Source organism: Epinephelus fuscoguttatus, linkage group LG21, assembly GCF_011397635.1.
Source record: "Epinephelus fuscoguttatus linkage group LG21, E.fuscoguttatus.final_Chr_v1".
Taxonomy (NCBI): Eukaryota; Metazoa; Chordata; class Actinopteri; order Perciformes; family Serranidae; genus Epinephelus; species Epinephelus fuscoguttatus.
The window spans coordinates 11,988,950-12,011,272 of NC_064772.1; the positions used below are offsets into that span (position 1 = coordinate 11,988,950).

Consider the following 22,323-nt stretch of genomic DNA (forward strand, 5'->3'; position numbering starts at 1 on the left):
CTTTCCATTTGCCCACTGTTTGGCCTCTCAGACCTCAGGGCGCTCATTGAAATACCTTTTACATTTAATATGCATTTTAAAGATCATATTATTTAATGTATACGGTCAAAATTACAATTAACAAGAATCTAAAATTTAAAGTAGAAAATAATATACTCATACAAGGAAGCCTATGCCAAACACAGAGAGGTAGAACTGACAAAAACAAAGTGTTCTGCAGTCATAGTGGTATCACCCAGGAATGACAATTAATGTTAATTTTTGATATCTTATTGGCCTGAGGCTACTCAAGGGTCAGTGACAACTGATAACAAATGTGTGATAAAAAGTCACTGAATAGCTTTCTAAGGTTACCCCCAGGAGTATAGTTTTTTTGTTCTTCTTCTCCTCTGAAAGATAGCAAATGACTGAGTGGGGCAGAACCTGTATTTCACTGGTATAAGCAGAGGTAGAGCATATAATTCAGTGGCAATTGACAGCACCCTGAGGATCACTGAAATGAGATAATAAACTCTGGAGTGCAAACCCAGGGACTGTGTGGACTTGTAATATCTAAAATGGGAAAGAAGGAAGATTCAATCATGCTGTGTAACCACCACTTTTAGTAGCTCTGCTTGTTCGTAATATGCAAATGAATGACACGTTTTGTAAGGGTGATAACTTAAGTGGGCTATTTTAATCGAACATTTTCATTATCAAACAAGCAAACTCTATGGAATAAGACTATTTTGTAGTCAACTTGTCAACATGCATATTCCATCAGGCTAAGAAAGGCTGCATTTCCAGAGGATGAATAGATAATGAAAACACTTTAAAATGTGTGTGTGAGACTGACTTTCTGTAGTAATTAGCATCCTGCATGGAATGCCAATTCCAGCAAAGTGTCGATGTACCACATTTTCATATCAGCAGAACAATAACCAAATCAAAAGCCCCAATCAAGCTTCCTGTGGCGTTTGATGCTCGAACAAAGTCGGACGCTCGTTTGCTGGAACGCTCTAAAATTAGGGCTGCATGCTCATTTGCCAGAATGAGACTCACATTAGCTGAGCATTTGATTCAATTTCGGTAGCTAGTCAACAAAGGAAAAGCATAAACGAGATGGTGACAAAATTAATGAATTAATAATATTTTCCCCCACTCACTTTGTCTGTTTTAATCTCTGTGCTTTCTTTGCACAAAGCTGCACACTAAAGCTACAGCATCTCCATGAAAACTAGGCTGCCGCTGGGTGTTTGGAGTGTGCCCAGCAAATGTCATGATCAAAGTCAGTATTTCAGGCATGGGCTCTAAACACTACTGAGGAAGCATGTAATGGCTGCCAATATTTTGAGCGTGGAAAATCAACAGGGGGTTGACATTGTCGCCTCTGACCAATTCCCTTCTACCCAGACTTATATTTTATAGCTGGAGGAAGCAGGAGTGGGATGCATGCCAGCAGATAGGCAGTCCAGGATAGAGCTGACAACATGACTGTCAGGCAGATGACAGGGACGCATGCTTCTCAAGTAGAGAAAGATGATATTGCAGCGGGCTGCCTACTTTCACGCTCCCATCACCATAATGTGATGAGCTGTCACATTAAAATCCTCGAGTTGGTCAATTTGGAGCGCCATCAGCATTGCACGGCGGCGAGAATTATTGCAGCCATAACAATAACACTAAAGGTTCGAGGCGATAAATGTCAGCAGGAACACTGGTTGTAAGACTGGGCCAGGCTTTGAAAAGCAAGCTCATTCCTCTAGGCTTGTGCCAGGCTGAGCAGCCAGATGCCAAGATTTGGGCACAGCCTTTAGCCTCCTGCAGGCTACTGATACCACTTTCCCACCACATTAGCTTTGGTACTTGAACTGGGTCTGTTCAGGATTCTTGGAACATTGGCACTATCTAGCAAACCAGCCCACATTTACACCAGCTTGGAGCAGAACCACTGTAATCAAGGGTGCGTTACAAAGGCAGGGCATTACACAATGGACAATGGAAAGAAAATTTTAGTAGGAAAATGGTGGATTGCATTGATTACCTGCAATCCTTTGTTTTGTTATTACAGATTTTTGTTTTTATCGGGAATAAAAGTCATGGATAAACTATTAAAGCTACAGTGGGTAACTTTTTTAAAATTACTTTCTGTCATATTTTCAGAAACTGACACCATATTGTCTTAGTAGTATGAGCTAATCTGTGAAAAAAAGTCCTGTTCTTCAGCCTCCTCATAGTGCTAGTAATGGCGTTTGCAAGAATCCATTTGAGCTGAACGAAAACATCAAATCAGAGCCGAGGAGTCTCGAATGCAGCTGTAAATCATGCAAATCACTGCATGTGAAAGTAAGAAAGTTTGTGCCAGACAATGGGTGATGCTTGGTTTTGAGTCAACTGTTTTCAACATGGCAGCTGGGTCACAAATTTTCTCATTTCACAGCTAAACAGTACACTAAAATATGTTTCTGAAAACATTTCAGGTGGGAAATAGGAAATACAGTAACAGAATATCAGCACTGCCTAGTTTGGCAGCTTGACCACAGTTCACAAGCAGTGACTGACATGACTGACAGCTGCGTTACAGACTCCTCAGCTCTGGCTGGTTGTTTTCATTTAAGCATGGTGGGTTCTTGCAAAGGCCATTATGAGCAATAGTAGCCTTGGGTAGTATTTATTTTTTCATACCTTCCAGAAATTTCACCAGGGTATACAGTATATTTTGGCGATGTTCTGCAAGCTTTCTAAGCTTTTTCAGTCAAATCAATGAGCAATGTAAACTCACAAAATGACAATCACATATGTTCTAAATTCATGTTTCTCTCTTTCACCAAACTAAGACTAAAGTTATCTAACTAATCGTAAAACACAATTCATTCATCTTAAACAGAAACAAAATAAAACTCACCATAACCATCTTACTTTGTCTTGTTGGTCATCTAGACACTTTGTTGTTCCAACAATTGACAACTCTGGTTTGGTCGAATTAACTCTTAATTCACTGAGTTAGATATGGAAATTGATGTTTTCCCCTGTGGTCTCTCTACATGCTGTTGCTGATCGGCTGTGTACAGTCCTGTAACATAATCCCCTCTACCATCACTCAAAGCCACAGTGTCTGTCAGTTAAACTGTCTGTTCCGCCAATAGAGACCACAGACTGACCTCTGGTGGCGGGTGATTTGTACTACATACAATGAGTTTAACAGAGAGGAGCGCTTCTATTTTTGATGGTACTGAAAATCCTATTGTTGAGATTTCCAAATACTCCGGTATACCATAATATGTAGGGATGCATCGAATATACAGTAACCGAATATATTCGGCCGAATATTGCAAAAAAACACACATTCGGTTTTCGGTGGAATAAGTTAAAAGCAAGGCTGAATAATAGCGGCGTGTTTTGATAAAGCAATCAAACGGCGTGCCGTGACGGGCGCAGTAAAATGTCGGCAGTGTGGCGATCCGCCCGTCACGGCACTCGCATTTGCGACTAAAAATAGTTTTGAGCGAGCAAAATAGGCTTAAATCATTCAGCACGCTGTGCAAGCAGCCTACAGATTTCAACCAGCAGCAGAAACGAAAGGTGAATCCCACTGATTGTGGGTTGAACGGGGATCACAGACACAGACAGCAATGTATTCCTGTCAAATACGGCGGCCATCGGCTTACCAGCGACGGATAAGTCGGCTCCAATAATATCCTCTTCTTGGCATCATGACTGCCCAGAAGTACCTGAACAGCTAAGCTAGCCTAACACAGGTATGTGACGTGTCAGAGGAGAAACGAGCCGTTCATGGTCCACAAACCTCACCGCATTTTCGGGACTGTTCTTTACTTATGAGGGGACTGTCAGGGGAGGAGGGTGGCTGGTTGATTCTTATTTTATTTATTTATTTTATTTTGATCCCCCCTATGTTCATCACTTATTGATGCTTTTTTTGAAGTATGAATAAGTCAATAAGTAATTTATTCCATTGAAATATCATTGATGTAGCCTATAATAGAAAAGTGATTTATCTTTTTATAAATGACAAAAGGCACATCTGCCTCATTTTCACTGTGGTATCATGATACTACTCAGAACCATGATATTTTCATTGGTATCGTACAGTGGGTCCCAATTTTGGTACCATGACAACACTAATCTGGAGGGGGTTCATCTGCAAAAACTAATGAAAAACTAAACAACGATATTCCGTATTCGGTACTTGGTATTCGGCCAACTGCTTAATATTATTTGGCTTCGGCTTCGGCCACAAATTTTCATTTCGGTGCATCCCTAATAATATGGTGATACCACTAAAGCTGAAGAACTAGGAGGTGATGGAGGAACTTGATTGCATTTACAGATTTAGTGGTCGTATGTACTACTGTCAGGATTCTATAACATCAAATATGAAAAAACTTGTTTGTACAAAAGTTACTAACTACAGCTCTAATAAAAAAGAAGATGTTGAAAACTATTAAATGAATGACTCCATTCTCTTTTTCCAACCTGTAGAATATGACACACCCACTGATGTCATCACAGTTTGCACTACAGGTCAAGAAAAATCAGCTATTTTTTGGTTCCAGCAGAAAACTAACTTTTCAGGTTCAAAACCAATTTATCTTGGGTCAAATGCTCTATATGGTTCAAAATTAAGTGCAGGAAACCAGAACACAACCTGTTCCATGTTGTTGTAAAAAAGGGCTCTATGTGCTGTCTGATCAAGAAATCTGCATCACTGAAGGAACTGTGGAGGAAATTGTTCATTTTTATTTTCAAATGAAAGATCTGCAAAAGGAGGATTTTAACAAGCTACCAGACATTGAGAGCAAAGTCTGAAACCAGAGTTTAAATAAGACAAAGTTAATGACATTCCAAGCTCACCTCAGCTGTGTGTATCACTTTGAGCTGTCACACTTCCCCGACACTGGCACAAACAACCCCTAGCAGCATGTCCAATGAAGCTGGAGCACCAGCTTCTCCTAATTCGCATCTGAGCCTACAGCCAATTACCTGCTTATCGTTCGTGACGAGCACTCGCTCTTCTGAATGTTTGTCACCGACGTGGAGGTGGCGCCGAGACGACAGCAGGACCCGCGGGGGGACGACGGTGAACCTGGCAACGCTCAACGTTTCAATTAGAGGCTCTGCAGAACATGGCGGCTCCTGATCGCCTTCCTGCTCCACAGCTCTGGGCTCCTAATTACAGCAGGTCGATAAGGCCAGAAAACACAGCTCGAACGGACTGAGGCGAGGCGCAGATAAACACACGCAAGCGAAGACAAGAATACAAAGACACATTAACTTACACGCTGATCCGCGTGTGCTTTATATGGTGCACAGACACAGATGCAGGCTGACACTCCCCTGACAGTCTGAAGCATGATTAATCTCACTTGCTCACTATTTTCATTCAGCATACAAAATGCATTTGCAGCCATAGAGACTGGAAACTACAGGTTCCAAAATCGTTTGTAGGTAACTTTTAAAAATACATTCTGACATCAAGTATTCTAAATGCAGTTAGCTTATTTACCTCTGTGCTTTCCACTTAAATAAAAGGGAGAGGAGAAAGAACGATTTGGTTTAAAATTCATTGCGAGTTGCTTCATTTATGGAAATATCACCACTCAGGTTGATATAGAAAAAGCTGAGTTTAATGGGATCTATATGCATATCCTGAGCCGACTTCCATAGCTCAGAGACACAATTACAATACAACAAAGGAAGACACCTGACTGAAAAATGCCGACCTTTTCCTAAATGAGGCAGTTTTACACAATGTTTGGAAACTCCACCTGAGATGTGTTCACTCAGACACACATACAGACACACACACACCCAATGTCTACACAGACTATTAGCGAGATGGAGGATTGTCATGACATTTAGTTTGACCGTTGCTCCAAACACTGAATATTTATTGCTGTATTAAAGCGTCCACCCCCTCCCTGGTGTTATAAGCCATTTCAGCAAAGAACATTTAAATCATGACAACAATCATGATGAATCGCTGTGGTTGCTGCCTGGCAATCTTGCCTCTAATCTCCACTTCAGACCCCAACATCACGGCTCAATTGTTCATAATTGCAGTTAAGATGAACTATGGCACAAACATTAGGGTCATCCAATTCTCCCCTAAATCCATCTTCCATTCCCTCTTATCAGTCAAGGGCACTTGGCAAACAAGAGGAATTGGCCTATTATCTATTTGCATTCCAAAAGTGAATCATCTCGTCACTCTTTGCTTTTCCAAACCTATTTCGGCCACGCTGCTTATCTCTCTCATTAAGAAGTGGCTGTGCTGAAATGGCACAACACAGTGAGGCGGGAGGGGAGGAAAAAAACAAAAGGCGTATGATAATAGTGGTTGACCCAACACCATGTTAGCTACTGATTCACCAGAGGAGAAATCTATGTGCAAGTGAGGGAAGCATCACAATCAGTCCGATAGATATGGATTCAAATCAAATCTGTGTATGACCTGAAGCAGAGATACTCTAGTATGTCAATCTGAGTAGGAAGCAAAGTAGCTTGAACCTGGCAAGAGAACCAGAAATTCAAATTATGCAGAGAACTTCTATATCAACTCATACATATGAAAAACTGCCTCTTTGGAAGGTGGGCAAACTTTCTATTTTTGCAATTTATATTTTCAGGATTTTGCTTACACACTCTCACAGAATGTCTCACACGAGGGAGCAGGTGCAGGTCCGGTCTGTTCCGTAAAGCTTGGTGACTCAGGGATAACTCACAGGGTGCAGATGGTAAACACAGACTGTATAAAAATAACAATGTAGCCACCATGACGTCACCTATTGGACTCCCGTTCTGATGCCTCCAGTTCAGCACTTTGGCTGTCGCAATCTTGGATTTTTGGAGCCAAAAATGACCCAGCAGGTGGGCTATATGAAAAATGGACCCCCTGTAATGTTGTCAGGAGTGAGGAAATAAACTCTAGAGACCAAAACTGTTTTTTGTACCAGGCTGTAAATATGTTTATTTCTGCTTTAAAGTTGGGCATTTGAACATGAGGGTCTGTAGGGATTAGACTTCTGCACTGGCTTCATTTTTCAGCTCTGTAGGTTGCCACTTGATGGTAAACTACTAGCCCTTTTTGATACACATGTGCTGGCTTGGCTTTACTTGCATGATTGCTTTGATTTGATTGATTCCATCTCCAAACAGCAGGGCTACCCACTTCAAGATGTGTCTTTAGCTGATGCCACCAATGTGCTTGGGAACCAATGGAGTGTTTTTCTGTGTGCCCCACTGGTGATATTGTGGTCAACAATTCTCTTGTACTGTCGAGTTTTTTAGTTTCCTCTTGGCTCTGCACAAACATACACCAGATGCCCATCTCCTACAGCTTGCTGGCAATGTCTCAGAAGCATATGTGTAATTCTATTGTAGTAGGGAAACAGAATAATTTTAGTTCACATAATCTGGTTGAAATTTATATACATTTTCTTTAAGCACTTGGATATCCAATCATCACTAAAGCATATATCATGCAAGAGAGCCAGTAAAAACAAAGGGGTTAGGGTTAGACCCGGTTAATGTCATGCCTAACCCTAGCCAGGCCGAAGAAGAGGAATGATGGACATTGTCACATTGCCAATCAGGGTGCGTCTATTGATTAACAACGTCAAAAAAAACTGTTCATTTTAAAAGTTGCCAGTAACAGCTGACGGTTGCCTTTGAGGAGCACAATGAGTCAATTTATTTGTTCTCAGTCTATAGCTAGTTAACTGTAAATCAAGATGCCCATGATGACGCACATCTGATGTCACTGCAATACGTCTGAAAACAGTCGGATGCTCTTTGGCCTGACTCTGGAGATGGTCATCTTCGGTACAAGTCGGCATAACTCAGCATGTTTAAACTAGTAGTAGATATGCAAATCAACACAGCATGGCCTGACATGGCGGAGCTAAAAATACCAATAGAAAAGCCCTACATTCAGCCTGGTGGGCTAACTGCTAACAAGCTAACCAGCATCCTTGCACTAGTTATTTACTCCTGGTGTTTTTTTTTCTCAGGATAGTACATTATTGCATTCAGAAAAGAGTTATTTTTAAATCAAATGATGGAAAAATATCCTCTCCGAGCTAGCAAGCTAGTTAGCTGGGTTGCTAATGGGACAATTCTTTCACAGCTTATTCAAAAGACGTTTTTGCACCATTGACCCCTTATGTCATTACTGCTTGCAAACAAATCTTCTTTTATGGTGGAGGTCAGATAAAAATTGAATGATCAACAGGGCTAATAGCTACGTTAGCTTCCATCATCTTAGCAGTGTTGATTGCTATTGGTCAACAGCACAAATCTGCTATCTAAGTTTGCCACAATTGAACTCTAAGAAAAAAACCTTTACTTACTAATCTACTAATCACTGACATCTCATTGAAATTAATTAATTTTGCGCAAACTTGCCATTTTAAATGTGAGTGTCTGAACCTTTAACACATGCTACACAGGCAGAGCAAATCTACATTTACTATAATGTAATCTGTGACTATCCTGTTATGGGACTTTCTGGCTGACCAACAGGTGACCTTGACACCTGATTTGGCAACATGTTAAGTCATTTTCATAATGGACCACTTTGCACTTATTACCAGTGAATTGGCTTGTAAAAGGGGATGAGTCTACATTAACGGTATTATACAAGCTGATGAGCAGTGGCACCTCTGGATCATCAGATATGAATGCATAGATGCACCAGCTTGTAAAAAGGAAACTCCAGGGCATTGAGACACCATCACTGCTGTATCACATATACTGCAGGAAAGTTAATGCAAAAACACAAAATCCATAGCAGGTGCCACGCAGATGATACCTCGTTGTCCCACTGTGTTTTGTGGGCAAGTTGCTACTTTAATTAACATCTGTTTGAGCACTTATCACTTGAGCTATTCATCAGCACGCCACTGAGGCAACAGCTCCACCACAGCGAGGTGAATAAAACAAAACACGGCTGATTAAAAAACCTCTACTTGTTTTCTCAGTGCAAGATTACACAAAAAACACACAGAAATGTTCGAGTCAAATATCATCAATTTTCCAATATTTAAATCTTTTAACACCTTAAAAGAGCATGTTCCCGTCTGGCTTTTTCCTCCTGTCGATATTTTGACTTTCAAGTGAGCAACTTCATATTTAATGCTTGAATTTATCAGCTCATGGCAGACAGACACCTTTTTTAAATAAACAACATTTTATCAATATTTGACAAGAGCACAAGCTCGGAAAACTAACTTGGTAGATTCATGACATTGAGGTTAAGTAAGTGTCACAGTATCTGAGGAGAAACTTAAAGGAGCTGTATACGATGTTCAGAGCATTAATATAGCAGCAAATAACTATATGCCATGTAAAGATATAGAGAAGTAATGGCATCCTGAGCATTGAATGAAGTCATGCTCCCTGTGTGTGTGTTGCAATCCCAGCTTCTCTGTCCATGTTGAGTGTGTCTCACTGGCTAGCTAATCACCTCCACTCTATACTGCTCATAACACTGATGTCATGACAACATTGTCACTGAAGTGTAGCCCCCACACTTTGTCTTCAACCCTTTTTAATAATGTGCTGTTGCCGTTGTAAGCACTCTTTACAGAATTAGTAATGTTAGCTGTTAGCCACTGGCTGAGCCTCGTCCATGTTGAGAACTGTGTGCAGACAATCCCGCAAAGTAAGACAAATAGATCTGCACACCAAATAGATCCCGTTCAAAGGATTTTATTGCTGTGTAATGTTTCAAGCCAGCGGCTCTTCCTCAGACATCTGATTAACAACATCCCCATCGTTAACACCCATGAAGCCATGTGACAAACCACTGCTGTTGCTGCTCCGGGAATGAGTCCTAAAACCCAGAAATGAGTTAGCATTTAGCACTCCTCGTCTTTAAGTCAACTGGTTTTTTGAATGAGTTTTTGGCTTAATGCCTGAAATAAAGTCTGTGGTTCATACAAGCTTAAGAGACAGAGAAAAGTTGCACAAATTTTCCTGAGGAACAAGTTTTGTTCCTAATTGTTTACATATTTTGCTGACTGTTAAAATGCACCAGACAAATAAGCTTTGTTCCTGTAATGTGTTTACATATTTTGTTCATTTAAAATAAATCTTTCTGTTGCTGTGCCAATCCCTTGCCCCTTTAACGTGAAAGTTTCATTTTAATATAAGATTTTGGCCGTTAAAATTTTAGTATGATAAGGAAGTTACAAGATTTAGTAAAATTTTTTCAATGTATCTATTTTTTGGACATTGAAAAAATTTTCAATGTCACGATATTACCGTTTACTGTGATAATTTGGTCACTATAATCGAGATATCAAATTTTCCATATCGTTACATCCCTACTCACCAACCAAAAAAACAGTGGCAATCTATTGAGTGGCCAGTGGATTTTGAAATCCACTGGCTACAGTGGCCGGTGGACAAAAAAGTTAATTTCCAACCCTTACAAGTAAAAAGGACTTGGGCTAAATAGCAGTCATACATATCTACCCATCAGAGGCGCCTCTGTCTATTCATTCGAACAACATAGTTAATCCCACCTAACACTCTGAATCATAGAAATGTTCTAGATGTTGCATACAGCTCCTTTAGGCACTGAATGAATGCTACCAGGAGGGTCTGCACTTTTTTTGCATTGGAAATGAGTTTATACCCTTTTTCCCTTTACTCAAAGTCCATGTCACTTTTAACTCCACTGGTGGGGATGCAGACAGCCATGTGCTTTTTTGGATAAATACTGTATAATGGTGCAAGATGCCTTTAATCACCTTCGAGCAAATAGCTTCATCGGAAAATTAATTTATCACAAATGTGACACAAAACAGAAACTCTAATTTGAAATAAACAAAATGCCACAACATGAGTAAGACCGACTATGTTACACATGCTCTGGCTTGTCTATGATTAATTTCCTTCTTTGGCCCTTGGGTGTCAATTCTCTTCAGGAACACCCGCAGGCTGCTCCGCTCAGCTGTTTCTCAAGCTGCTGTCCTGATCTGAGGTTTTGGCTTTGAATCCCCCCCAAAGTCCTTTACTGCTCTGCTACGATGAGACGCCACTAAATCAACTTTAACAGGGCAGACCTTGCTTTTCAGCTCGGCTCTCACAGTATCTAAGTCTCTCCCTTTAGCATGCATTACCAGCTACGGCTTCCCAAGATCGCGAGTCGAACAGAATGTGAAAAAGCAATAAAAAGGCCGATTATTGGGCTGGATGGCGGAGGCGTCTCCGCAGACGTCTTCCCTATTAAATGCTGGGTGCTGTGATTCGGCTTTAAAGCTCCAATTGGCTGTGGGAAGTAACTGAGAAATCTGAAATAGGAAGATCCCCATTAATTCTGTAATGTGATATCTTTAAACCACTCATATATGTTTACAGAACCAGCTGCTTTTTGAGTTTTTGAGTATCATTTTCCCTGGATGCAGGGTTTTCTCACTATTTAGGTCATGTCCATATCAAGCACTGGAACTTAATCTGAGCAAGTACTTTTGCCAGATTTCTCAATCACAGTACTTTGTGTTACAGCACTCTGTGTAATTACAAAGATGAGAGTACTGTGACAACAAAAAAAGTGCTACTTTAGCATTAATTTAATCCAAAGTATCTCACCTTTTGTAAGTGCATTACTCCACCCTACCCTGACTCAACCTTTCACACCCTGGGAACCTCCACCCTGTTGCAGTAATGAGTGTTAGCGAAGTGACTCTCTCTCTGTGGCTGCAGTTAGCTGATTACTGGAGAGCTGTTGCTATCTCTGGTGAGCTGCCCTCTATCTCCGTCCTCTGTCCCTGGACCATAAGCGCGGCCAGCAGACCATCAATCAGGGGGCCACAACAGGACCTCACGTAATCACAGCCGCTGTGTATGTTTGTGTGTACGCCCGTGCGCACCGGCTGTAAGGTGTGTGCCTGCGTGCATGCATGCATGTCTATGTCACATGGCTGATATTACAACCCTGATATGCTTGAAGCAATTTTTCACTTTGCTGGAGCTTCACGCCTCAAGAAAATCCCCTGACAGCCCCCATTTGCTATTTACTGGTGTCCAAAGCAATGTTGTCGGTAATTACAAAAAAGGTCACTTTCTGCAGGTGTTAACAAGCCTGTGCTCTACAGTCTCTACTCACACCTTAAACGTGTATGTAAGCTAATAATTAAATGCCAAATTTGTATCAGAGGACTTTATAATAGCGCTGCGACACAAGGTTATTTGAATCATTGGTAAGTCTGTTTTATTTTACAGTCTACGCTGAAACTATTAATTGATTAAAAACGCAACATTAATCATTTAAATCATTTATGAAGCGAAAAATGCCAAACAATCTCTGGGTTCAGTTTATCAAATATGACAATTTGTTTTGTCTTTGGTTTGTTATTATAAATGACAGCATCTTAAGGTTTAACACAGTTGGCTGGACAAAGCAAGCACTTTGTAGACGTCACCTTGGGATTTGGATATTTTGACAGGCATTTTTCACAGTTTCCTGATGTTTTGAAGACCCGACGATTAATTAGTTGGAAAAACAATCCAAATTAATTAATTGACTATGAAAACAATCATCAGTTGCAGCCCTATTTCAGTCTACAGAATGTGAGAAAACAGTAAATGACCATCAGAGATCAACGTGATGTCTTTAAATGACCTGTTCTATCCAACCAACAGTCTTACCTCAGAGATATTTGATTTGATATTTTGATATGAATGATACACAAAAGAAAAATGCAGCAAATTCTAACATCTGTGAAGCTGAAACCAGACAGAAAAAAATGAATCAATCATCAATTGCTTATGCCGATATTTGTGCCTACAAAGCCAGCGTGCAGAATATGCAGGGTGGGACCGGCGGAACCTTTGGCTGCCTCCGAGGGTGTGACTGACAGGCTGCATCTAAATCACAGTGGGGGAAGATTGTCTGCTTGGCAGGATAAAGCCGAGTGTCCCTCTCACCTTTTCTGTCATCTTTGGACAGGTGCAGCGCACAGGTGGAGGCTAGCAGTGACAGATGCCATCTGAAGTTAGAGCTTGTGCTGATGGACTGGCTCAAAAACAAGGAAAAACTTGACAAAATGGAACCATATCCTTGCACGTGACGGCGAGCGGCAGGCTGAGAGCACACAGAAATAAATTACTTTCAAGGTTTTGTTTGGTTCAGTGAGGTCTTAAAATTAGAAGATATGGGGGTAAAATGTGACAGTGGCAAAAATGGAGCCTTTTTCAGTTTTGAAGCAATAATCAAACGTTTGCCAGAGCTTTTTCCTCACGGTGATGCTGTTCAAAAGAAAAAGGTATATTGAAGAAAAAATGTGCCATTTCCAAAAGTTGGAAAAGTTACATTTCTACAAACTTTCAAATATCCCCTGTCCCTGTGGGAACTCTCGCAAAAACACTTCACTTTGTACAAAATTGCATTGAAATCCATTGAAATTCTTACTGCAGGCAGAGGTGCATTATTTGTCAACCCTGACATTAACAGAGCACAATAGCGAATGAGCGCTCTTTTTATTCCTGCTCATGAAATATTGATACTGCAAAATAAACACCATTGTCCCCTCCATTATTTGGGCAAGCCTGCACCTCTGTGGAGGTGGGTCAACAGATGCTCCATCATCACTGACTGACGGACTCACTGATGGAGGTGGCAAAGAAAACAGAGCAGAGCCACCCTGCACCACACTGAAATGCAACAGTGTTCTCAGCCTTCAGACTGGAGACACAGCTGAGCCTCTCCTGGAGGGGTCAAAGGCATTTTATAAGACAGGTAGAAGCATATGGTGATTTCAAACTGTTGATATGAACACCACAGGTACATTTACAGGCCTTTTATGGACAATCTGATTCAAGTTAACTGAGCTGGTTTGCCCTACTGCAAGGTGAAGCGCACTGGGTGTAATGGAAAACACAAACTGCTCGTTGTCTCTAAAGTCACCGAATACTGCATAATAATAATTGTGATGAGCAGAGGGGTGCAGGAGGCTGCAAGAATCCTCCAGTCGTGATGAAGTGACAGCACGGCACCGGCTATCACTTCCAATTGACTCCGGGTGCAAACGTCTATTACGAGCGAAGGTTACCAAATGATTGTTTCCTCCAGCACACACCATCACAGGAAAAAGTCACCGCAGCGCTGCATGCAGACACTATCCAGTGTTGGCCAAGCAAAGCAAGGCGACACAGGTTAATGTTGATTTCAATATGTGAGGGCAAGAGGAGTGAGAGGAGAGCTCAGCGGTACCTGGTCTTGCTGTTGAGCCGCTTTCGACGGTGCATTGCCTTCCTTCGCCGTGGTCATGATTCCCTACAGCTGGGGGGGAAAGTGTTGTTTCCTCGGCGGGAGGAGGAGGAGAAAAAAAAAATGCAAATACAGAAAGACACACCGGTGCAGCACAGAAGCGGTGGCCACGAGAGGAGGAGGAGAAGACGGTGTATTCACGGCGCCTACAGGCTGCGTTTGAAGCGGCCAAGGTGTGAAATAACAAGTGGTGGAAGGAAGGACGCGCCGCTCAGGATGAGGAAAGGAGAAAGAGTCTCAGTGGAAGCGAAAGAGAAGAGGAGGAGACAGCAGAGAGAGGGAGAGAGAGAGAGAGAGAGAGAGGAGGAGAGAAGCCGCGCATCTCTTCTTTAAACGCTTGCTGCGGGACTCTGCGTGAGCCATTCAATATTCCACTGGCGCGTGCGCCCACACACACACACACACACACACACACACACACATGCACACATGCTTGGATTGCAAGTCAGCCAAGGCGGGAGTTGCAGAGTGGATATCAATTAAAAATGCGCATTGAAATTAAATGCTGAAACTTTAATGCTGAATTCATGAGGAATATAAGCTCATCAAATATTCATTTGATACTAGGTCATTCTAACCCTGCTTCAGTCAGACACAGTGTCACATATTGATGATTCTCACAGGGCCATATCACCAAATTCTGGGCCCTATGCATAAGCAGCCACCACCCCAGCCCTCCTTCTTGACCCATGTCTCTCTCAGGCACCTTTATTCATTAATTTACTTTTTACAAGGTCAGTCTGCTTTCTTTCCCTTCCCTTTATTACTTTCTCTTCTTTTTTGGAACCCCAGTTTCCCTTTCTTAAGGTAAAACATCTCAGTTGGCACTCCAGCAACACAAGCTATCAACAAGGGTCTCATTTATACCAGTGTGTAGGATGCGTACTAAAAATGCAGATACGAACAAAAGCCAAAAATGGCTGCGTCACCAATTCCCCGTCCCCCAAATGTTCATAAGCACAGGTCAAAGTTTCTCCCATCAATTTTGTCTCTATAGATCACAACTTTTGCATGGGAAATTGTGTATGCCTCTTTCAGGGCTTGTTTTCTGTGTACACAATGTTTATAAATGAGTCCCCATGCAGGCCCCCAAGAAAGCAGCTCAGCCTTGTAGCAGATGTTTCCCAGTGGCCACTTGCGGTATTGCGGCAAAAAAATCCCCTGCATTTTCCTCGTAGAACACCACTGTAAAAGAGACGTGCAAAACTGTTGGCAGGACACCTTGAACTGCAGACAAGCTCAGTTATGACTATTTCTCCAGTATCTAGTTATTATTAAAATCTAGGAATAAGCAAGCACACCATTATGTGTATGTGTGTCTGTATTTGTTCAACCAACTACATTATCTGTATCTGTACTCCAAATAGGCAGAGTATATGCCAAACATGGATGGAATTTAAGTCAAAAGTGGGTTTGGCCTAATCAAAAGTTGTTTCGCCAGGACGCCAACGTCCTCGCTCCCCTCCTCCTCTGTTAAATGGTATCTCCCAGGCGCACGACGTCATCAAACCATGTGATGTTTGGTATTGCCAGATTCAGAAAGCTGTCAACTTTTCAAAAATAAAAGTTTAAAGTTTAAAAAAAGTTTTTCATTTATTTATTATGGATTTCGCACCAGAGCAGCCAAAACACACAAAGTCCAAAATCGCGATGAGTAGTGACAAGTCATGTCATGTTTTTTGTTGACGGGAAAAGTTAAAGGATTACTCGCAATCTTATGTGGAGCCGTCAGTGGACACGTAGCTGGTTTATAAAAGGTAAGAGTCTCACTCCTACCGCTATTTTTGGCTGAGATATACTGTCTAGAAAGTGGGATCAGAATTTTCACGTTTCATATGGCTTTATTTGGTGATATTTTATGGTATTTCTGTGTCAAAAACAACATCAGCTATCACAATCACGCCTGATTTCAATAAGGTACGATGTTTGAAGCTGGCTGAGTGTTGTTTGATCACTGATAGTACTGTTTTGAAGCTGAGTGACCGACTTGTCATTTGGAGCTTCGCCTGGATCTTTTCATGGAAAAAACACTGTAGAATGGTCATACTTGGTGCAGTCTTCTTCAAATTTGAAACAAATGTTCATTGATAGTGTGCCTACAGCCCCACAGTGTCATTTACCTGCTCAGATGAAGCCACGGACAGTTATTCATCCTGAAAAACATTTTTTATTCTATTTTAGGCAAAATCTTCAGACTTCAGAGGCCCATTACTCTGTCTCTGTATCACCTAGAGTGTTTCTGACACTTTCACAAGAAACTTCAGGGAGTTTTCTTTCTGGCAAGACCTCATGCATACGTGTAGTCAGAGCGGTTCAGAAGCTACTGTCATTTTAATTTGGGTATGTCATTTTAGGCGTTTTTGCTACAAAATGGGGGTGGAGTACAAGAGGTTAAAGCCTGAAATGTATGTGGATTTATGAGAAGTTGCAGTATTTATTACCTTTGAGAAAAGCATTGAAAGAGCAGCCTCAGAATTGAGCTTCAGATCTCTTTTTTTTTATAATTATCATTTATTATATTTATCAAACATAGCTATCAAAATTAGGATTTTCCTTTATCACAAGTACAGATAATGACGTGTTTTACTTGTATGATACTCACACTCGTAAAAAGTGCATTTTCTGTACAGGATACTCATTTAATTTGAGTATCTGACTCAGCCCTATTAAAATCTATGGCAGTCACTCACTTGGCTTTAGCTCCACAAGGGCGGACTAAACCATTTTGCCCTATTAAGGGAGCATCAAGAGAGCTTCCACTATTCTTTTCTTTTTATACAAAGTTCAGTCTTTCACCCAATTTATTCAGCCAATTTCAAGCGAGTTATGGCACTAACTATTTAAAAATAAGAAAGTGCAAATAAAACAATACTTTTCATTCTAGGCTTCCACCCCACACTATGACGCCTCTGTACTAAAAAAAAAAAAAAAAGTCCATGTCCTTAAATCAGGTCCCATATGTTTATTCATCAGAGACAGTGTTATTGTAAAGCTGCTGGTTAACTGAGCAAATGAAAGCAGCAAGTCTTTGATATTTTTGCCTTCCTGCAGCATTTGGATATAACAATTTCTGCCTTATGTAACTTTCTTGCTGTAATTAGAAAGAGAACACTAATGTGCTGCTGCACTGATGCGTCAGTAATGGCACTGAAACACTAAGTGGCTTCAATGTAATGTAACAGGATTAAATATTATACGGAGGCAGCGGCAGAAGTAATAACTCTGAGTCAATAGTGAGGATGTTTGAAATGATGTTTAAGACATGAGTGGCTGTAAAAAGTTATGATCCAGGCGATGAAGCAGTTGCAGTAAAGTGGAACTTGTTAGGACTGAGGCAAAAGCTGCTTTTAATAAAGTTCAGTCAGTCTGAGATTTTAACTGAATCTTTGGGAGTGAAACATAATTAGCATATGCAGTTTACTGCAGCAGCGCTGAAAGAAACCTCTCATGTTGTCTACATTTCATGATAAGAACCGAGCGTGTGTTTCGTCGGGCTTGTTCAATTAATTACATCTACAAAAAGTGTTGTACAATCCATATTAAACACTGCAAGGAAATGACTTCCTTTGATTTGCTCTGAGATGTACTTAATGTTAATTAATACCTTGGTCTCCAGTTTGACTCTGTTGCAGGTGTGCAACCCAATGTGCTGCACTGTTAATTAAAATCAGGTGGCAGCTCTAAAGTCAATTACCCTGGAATCCTGAATGAATGTCTGCGGTGTTGCTTCGTGTGACCGGCAGAGCGCAACGGGCAGAAAAGGCCTCGTCCTTCAAAAAGGTAGTCTCAAAGGATAAAACTCACTGTTGGACGCCCTTATGAGATTTTATTTTGTAATTTACTTTGATGAGTTTCAGTTTTGCTAGTGGCTTCTTTATATTTGAATGCACCATGTTTGACAGTCCCCACAGAAAGGCTCTCTCTGAGCTCTAAAAGTGTAGGTGCATTATATCAATACCAACAGTCTCTCTACTTAAATAAAGTGAGAGCTGAATTAGAGCAACACCTACGTCTTCCGTGTCTGCTAAGTCAACAAGACCAAGAATCTGCAGTCGTGCCAGCAGCCCTGTGGGGATGAACACAGGCACTGTGGTGCTTTTAGCTAAATGCTGCTAACATCAACATCCTCACAATGTTAATAAGCTGATGTTTAGCAGTTTTAACAGCTACAAAATGGGTGCTGATTAAGCTAAGCTAGAAAAGTGAAACATCCTTTCCAGGGGAGTTCCACGTTTCTGGTCTGGTTTCTGATTTTGAGTGTGTTTTATTGTCTTTTATGACTGCATAACATTGTTTTTATGACTTCTTTATTAGGTGTACTTGTGTAAAAATAGGATATTAGTAGCATATATATGTCATTCCCTTATCCTGCCTTATTCTATCCTCGGGACTGTTATGTGAATTTACCGCAATATTCTGATGAATTTTTGTACCGTATCCACATTTGTGCACTGTATTTGAATCTATCAAATAAATTACATTAATGAATTAGCAGATATATGTTTACCACATGCACACCACATCATATTTTAACATGTTAGCATGCTATAACCAAGTCAACATGTGTATGTGGGGCCCATGTGGGGCCCATGTGGGGCCCATGTGGGCAGTAAACGGTAGGGATGCACCGAATATTCGGTAACTGTATATATATATGTTCTTTACTTATGAAGGGACTGTCAGGGGAGGAGGGTGGCTGGTTGATTCTTATTTTATTTATTTATTTTATTTTGATTCCCCCTATGTTCATCACTTATTGATGCTGTTTTTAAAGTATGAATAAGTCAATAAGTAATTTATTCCATTGAAATATCATTGATGTATTATAGAAAAGTGATTTATCTTTTCATAAATGACAAAAGGCACATCTGCCTCATTTTCGCTGTGGTATCGTGATGCTACTCAGAACCATGATATTTTCATTGGTATCGTACAGTGGGATCCAATTTTGGTACCATGACAACACTAATCTGGAGGGGGTTCATCTGCAAAAACTAATGAAAATCTAAACAACGATATTCGGTATTCGGTACTCGGTATTCAGCCAAGCGTTTAATATTATTTGGCTTCGGTCACAAATTTTCATTTCGGTGCATACCTAGTAAACGGGCTGGAAAAACGGGTCCTATATGCAATTGCTCATGGCTTATACATTGGCCCCATGCTAATTGGGGTACACATGTGGGCCCCAGATAAGATGCCCATTTTGGGCCTATACCCACTTGGTGCTCAGGTAGCTCCAGCATAACTATGTGGAGCCTGCATGGGTAAAGTCATCGATGTGGGCAATTGGCATGGAGCCCATATGGAACCCATGGACAGTCCCATATAGGGCCCATTTTCCAACCCATTTACTACCCACATGGGCCCCACATACAAATGCTGGCTAAGAATTGTGCTAATTCGCACAAAACACAAGTATTGGATAGAGTGAACTTTTAACCTGACAACAGCACTGGATCAAAGGTTAAAGGAGATGTGTACAACATTCAGAAGGTATTTATAATTTAGCGTCTGAGGCTGGATTGTCTGTACACGGTCCTTAACATGGAAGTGGTAGAACCAACAGCTAACAGCTAACAGTGCTAACTCAATAAACAGCGCTGACAATGGCAAGAGTGCTGACAGAGCTTACGGTGTTAACCGGGGGAACTGAAGGATAGGTGCTATGTTTCTGCGAGGACTGTATCTCAATAACAGCAGTAACCGCTGTATGAGTGCAGTGCCGAGCAGCGGCAATTAGTTAGCCAGCGGGACACACTCACAGTGACTCACATGCACAAATATGCACACAGAGACAGACTGTCTACCACAACAAAAAAACAGAGGAGCTTGGATAACAACACACACAGATGTAGCGTGATTTCATTGTCTACTCAGGACACCATTACTCCACTATATCTTTACATTGCGTATAGTGGTTTGTTGCTATATTAATGCTTTGAATGTCACATACAAAACCTTTAAGGGATCACCAAATTAAATAGTTGTTGAGATATTTCAGTATGGATCAACATGGTGGACTAAGCAACCAATCAACCAACCAGAGAAAGGACCAACATTCGTTGAGCCACACAGCTACAGAGGCTGAAAACCCATTAAGGGTCTTGTATCACAAGCTATTTTATTGACAGTCTACCATGATGAAAATCTGGGCTGTCTTGTGGGTAATGTTTTTTGAAGAAACTGGCTCCCCTGATTCTTCAAAGTGTAAAAAATGCAAATTTTGTAATCACAGACATCTTTGCATTTTGCTTCTTGCCAAATAAAGCCACAGAGCCTGATGGCTACCTTGTCATTTTTGACATATGAAAAAGAATGAAAGCCCACCCAGAGCTCACAGCACCATTCACTTGTGGCTCAAAACTACATTAGCAGCCTTCTCCAACAACTCAGCCTGTGTTTACCATCAAGACGATGATGTATGAAACTGAGACGACTTCTCAACAGCCAATCAATCAGCTCCAAACTAATGACGGCCACTCTGGGCCAAAGCCCTATTGGCTGATGACAGATGCTATGTGGTCGGACCGCAGCAGCCGAGAACACAATAACCACCTTATTGTGGCTGTGTTACAGAGTGAGCGTACAAAGCTCACGTCTCTGATGTTGACAAATGGACGAGAGGCGGCAGTGATGAATGCTCCCGGGGCTGGCTCTGTTTAAATACACGTTCCTGGAAAGTCAGGAATTAACTGACTGATTGTGCCAACCAGCCTAAACAAATGGAGCCGTCCACTCGCTTCTGCCTCATCATCCCACTGCTAATGCCAAGCTAGCAGCCGACATAATGAACTTCCTGGAAGCGCTTTTGCCCAATTAAAACTTCAACATAATCAATACATGCCATAAGCTGAAAGCACTGTACACTGATGCATTATTTTGGCACTGATTATAGTTCTGTAATTACAGGAAAAAAAATCATCATGGCTACTGGGTGATGATTATGTAGATAAGAAATAATTATTATTGTTAAGGAGGCATCGCCAATTAACCCTGCACATTTTGCGCCTGGCATTTATATTTAGATTGTTTCAATGCAGCCAAGAGGTGTACTGCTTTAGAAAGGTCTCTGATATTTATTTAAAGGAGCCTCCGTAGACTGAAAAGAGAGAGAAAATGGATAGGAATCAAAAAGTCAATCACGTGTAAGCTCTGAAAAATGAACTGACACTCTGATTATTCAAATTGAGAGGGTGAGGTGAAAAGTGAACGACCGCTGGTCTGAAAGCCACTAAATAAATGTTGCACAGATTGAACTCAATTTCTGTTTTCTTTCCTTGATTTAATTTGAGGAGCACAAACCACGGCAAAGTCTGTCCAAATCTTTTAGTTTGCGTAAAGCAAACAGTTGTTTCCTCGAGTGCTCCGGCTGTACAGCTTTTTAATTGAGATATTTGGAGGACTAAAGCGTTAAATCCCTGTTAACACCACTGGGTACGAGAGGGATCATGCACATTACATGGAAATCTGGTGTGTTTTTGATGAAGTCTCTTGTCGAAACCCTAGGAAGTAAGAAATCGCAGCCAGGCAGAGCGGAACAGTGCAGTATGTTCTGAGAAAAAAACGTTGACATATTAAAGAAATGATTATTTAAACCAAGTATATTGTGTTTTTTTCAGTGTCAGCCCCCATATGCATAAAATGCAGTCCCTGTTTGGTCTTAAGCTTATGCATGCACACATCCACATCCATAAAATGTGTCCCAACACACCCATTTGTAGAGAAAATGGAATCTAAAAAAATGTATTTTCCAAATTTATAGCCAGCACCACTCTCCCAGAACATATTCTGTCATTGTGCATGGCCAAAGCCATCCATCAGTGTTACATTAATTCCTATATCAAACTCTTCAATGCAGCAAGCCCCCAGTGCATATATAGCCAGGGGAACAAGTGTAATGGGATGTTTCAAAAACAAAAGTTGTTCAGTGCTATAACACCCCATGACTTGTTTTGATTAAATACTTTCAGGAGGTATCCATTCCCTCCTGGACTGCAGTGTTATTTCTTGGAACGTAAATTTCCATGCGGATAAATCGTGTAAAG

The 22,323-nt window shown here is 41.0% G+C and overlaps 1 protein-coding gene across 7 annotated transcripts in view; it reads right to left on the reverse strand.

The window, feature by feature from the left end:
- The window catches only part of LOC125882060 (dipeptidyl aminopeptidase-like protein 6), a 341,554-nt gene that overhangs the window by 142,867 nt on the left and 176,364 nt on the right, over positions 1 to 22,323 (reverse strand). Inside the window, exon 1 of one of the 7 annotated variants that reach the window (XM_049565692.1) lies at positions 14,219 to 14,576. The exons of the other annotated variants lie outside the window; for them this stretch is intronic. Within the exon in view, the coding sequence (XP_049421649.1) occupies positions 14,219 to 14,275 (57 nt within the window). The 5' untranslated portion in view covers positions 14,276 to 14,576. Of the gene's footprint in view, positions 1 to 14,218; positions 14,577 to 22,323 lie in introns of those variants that run through there. 7 annotated transcript variants of the gene reach the window in all.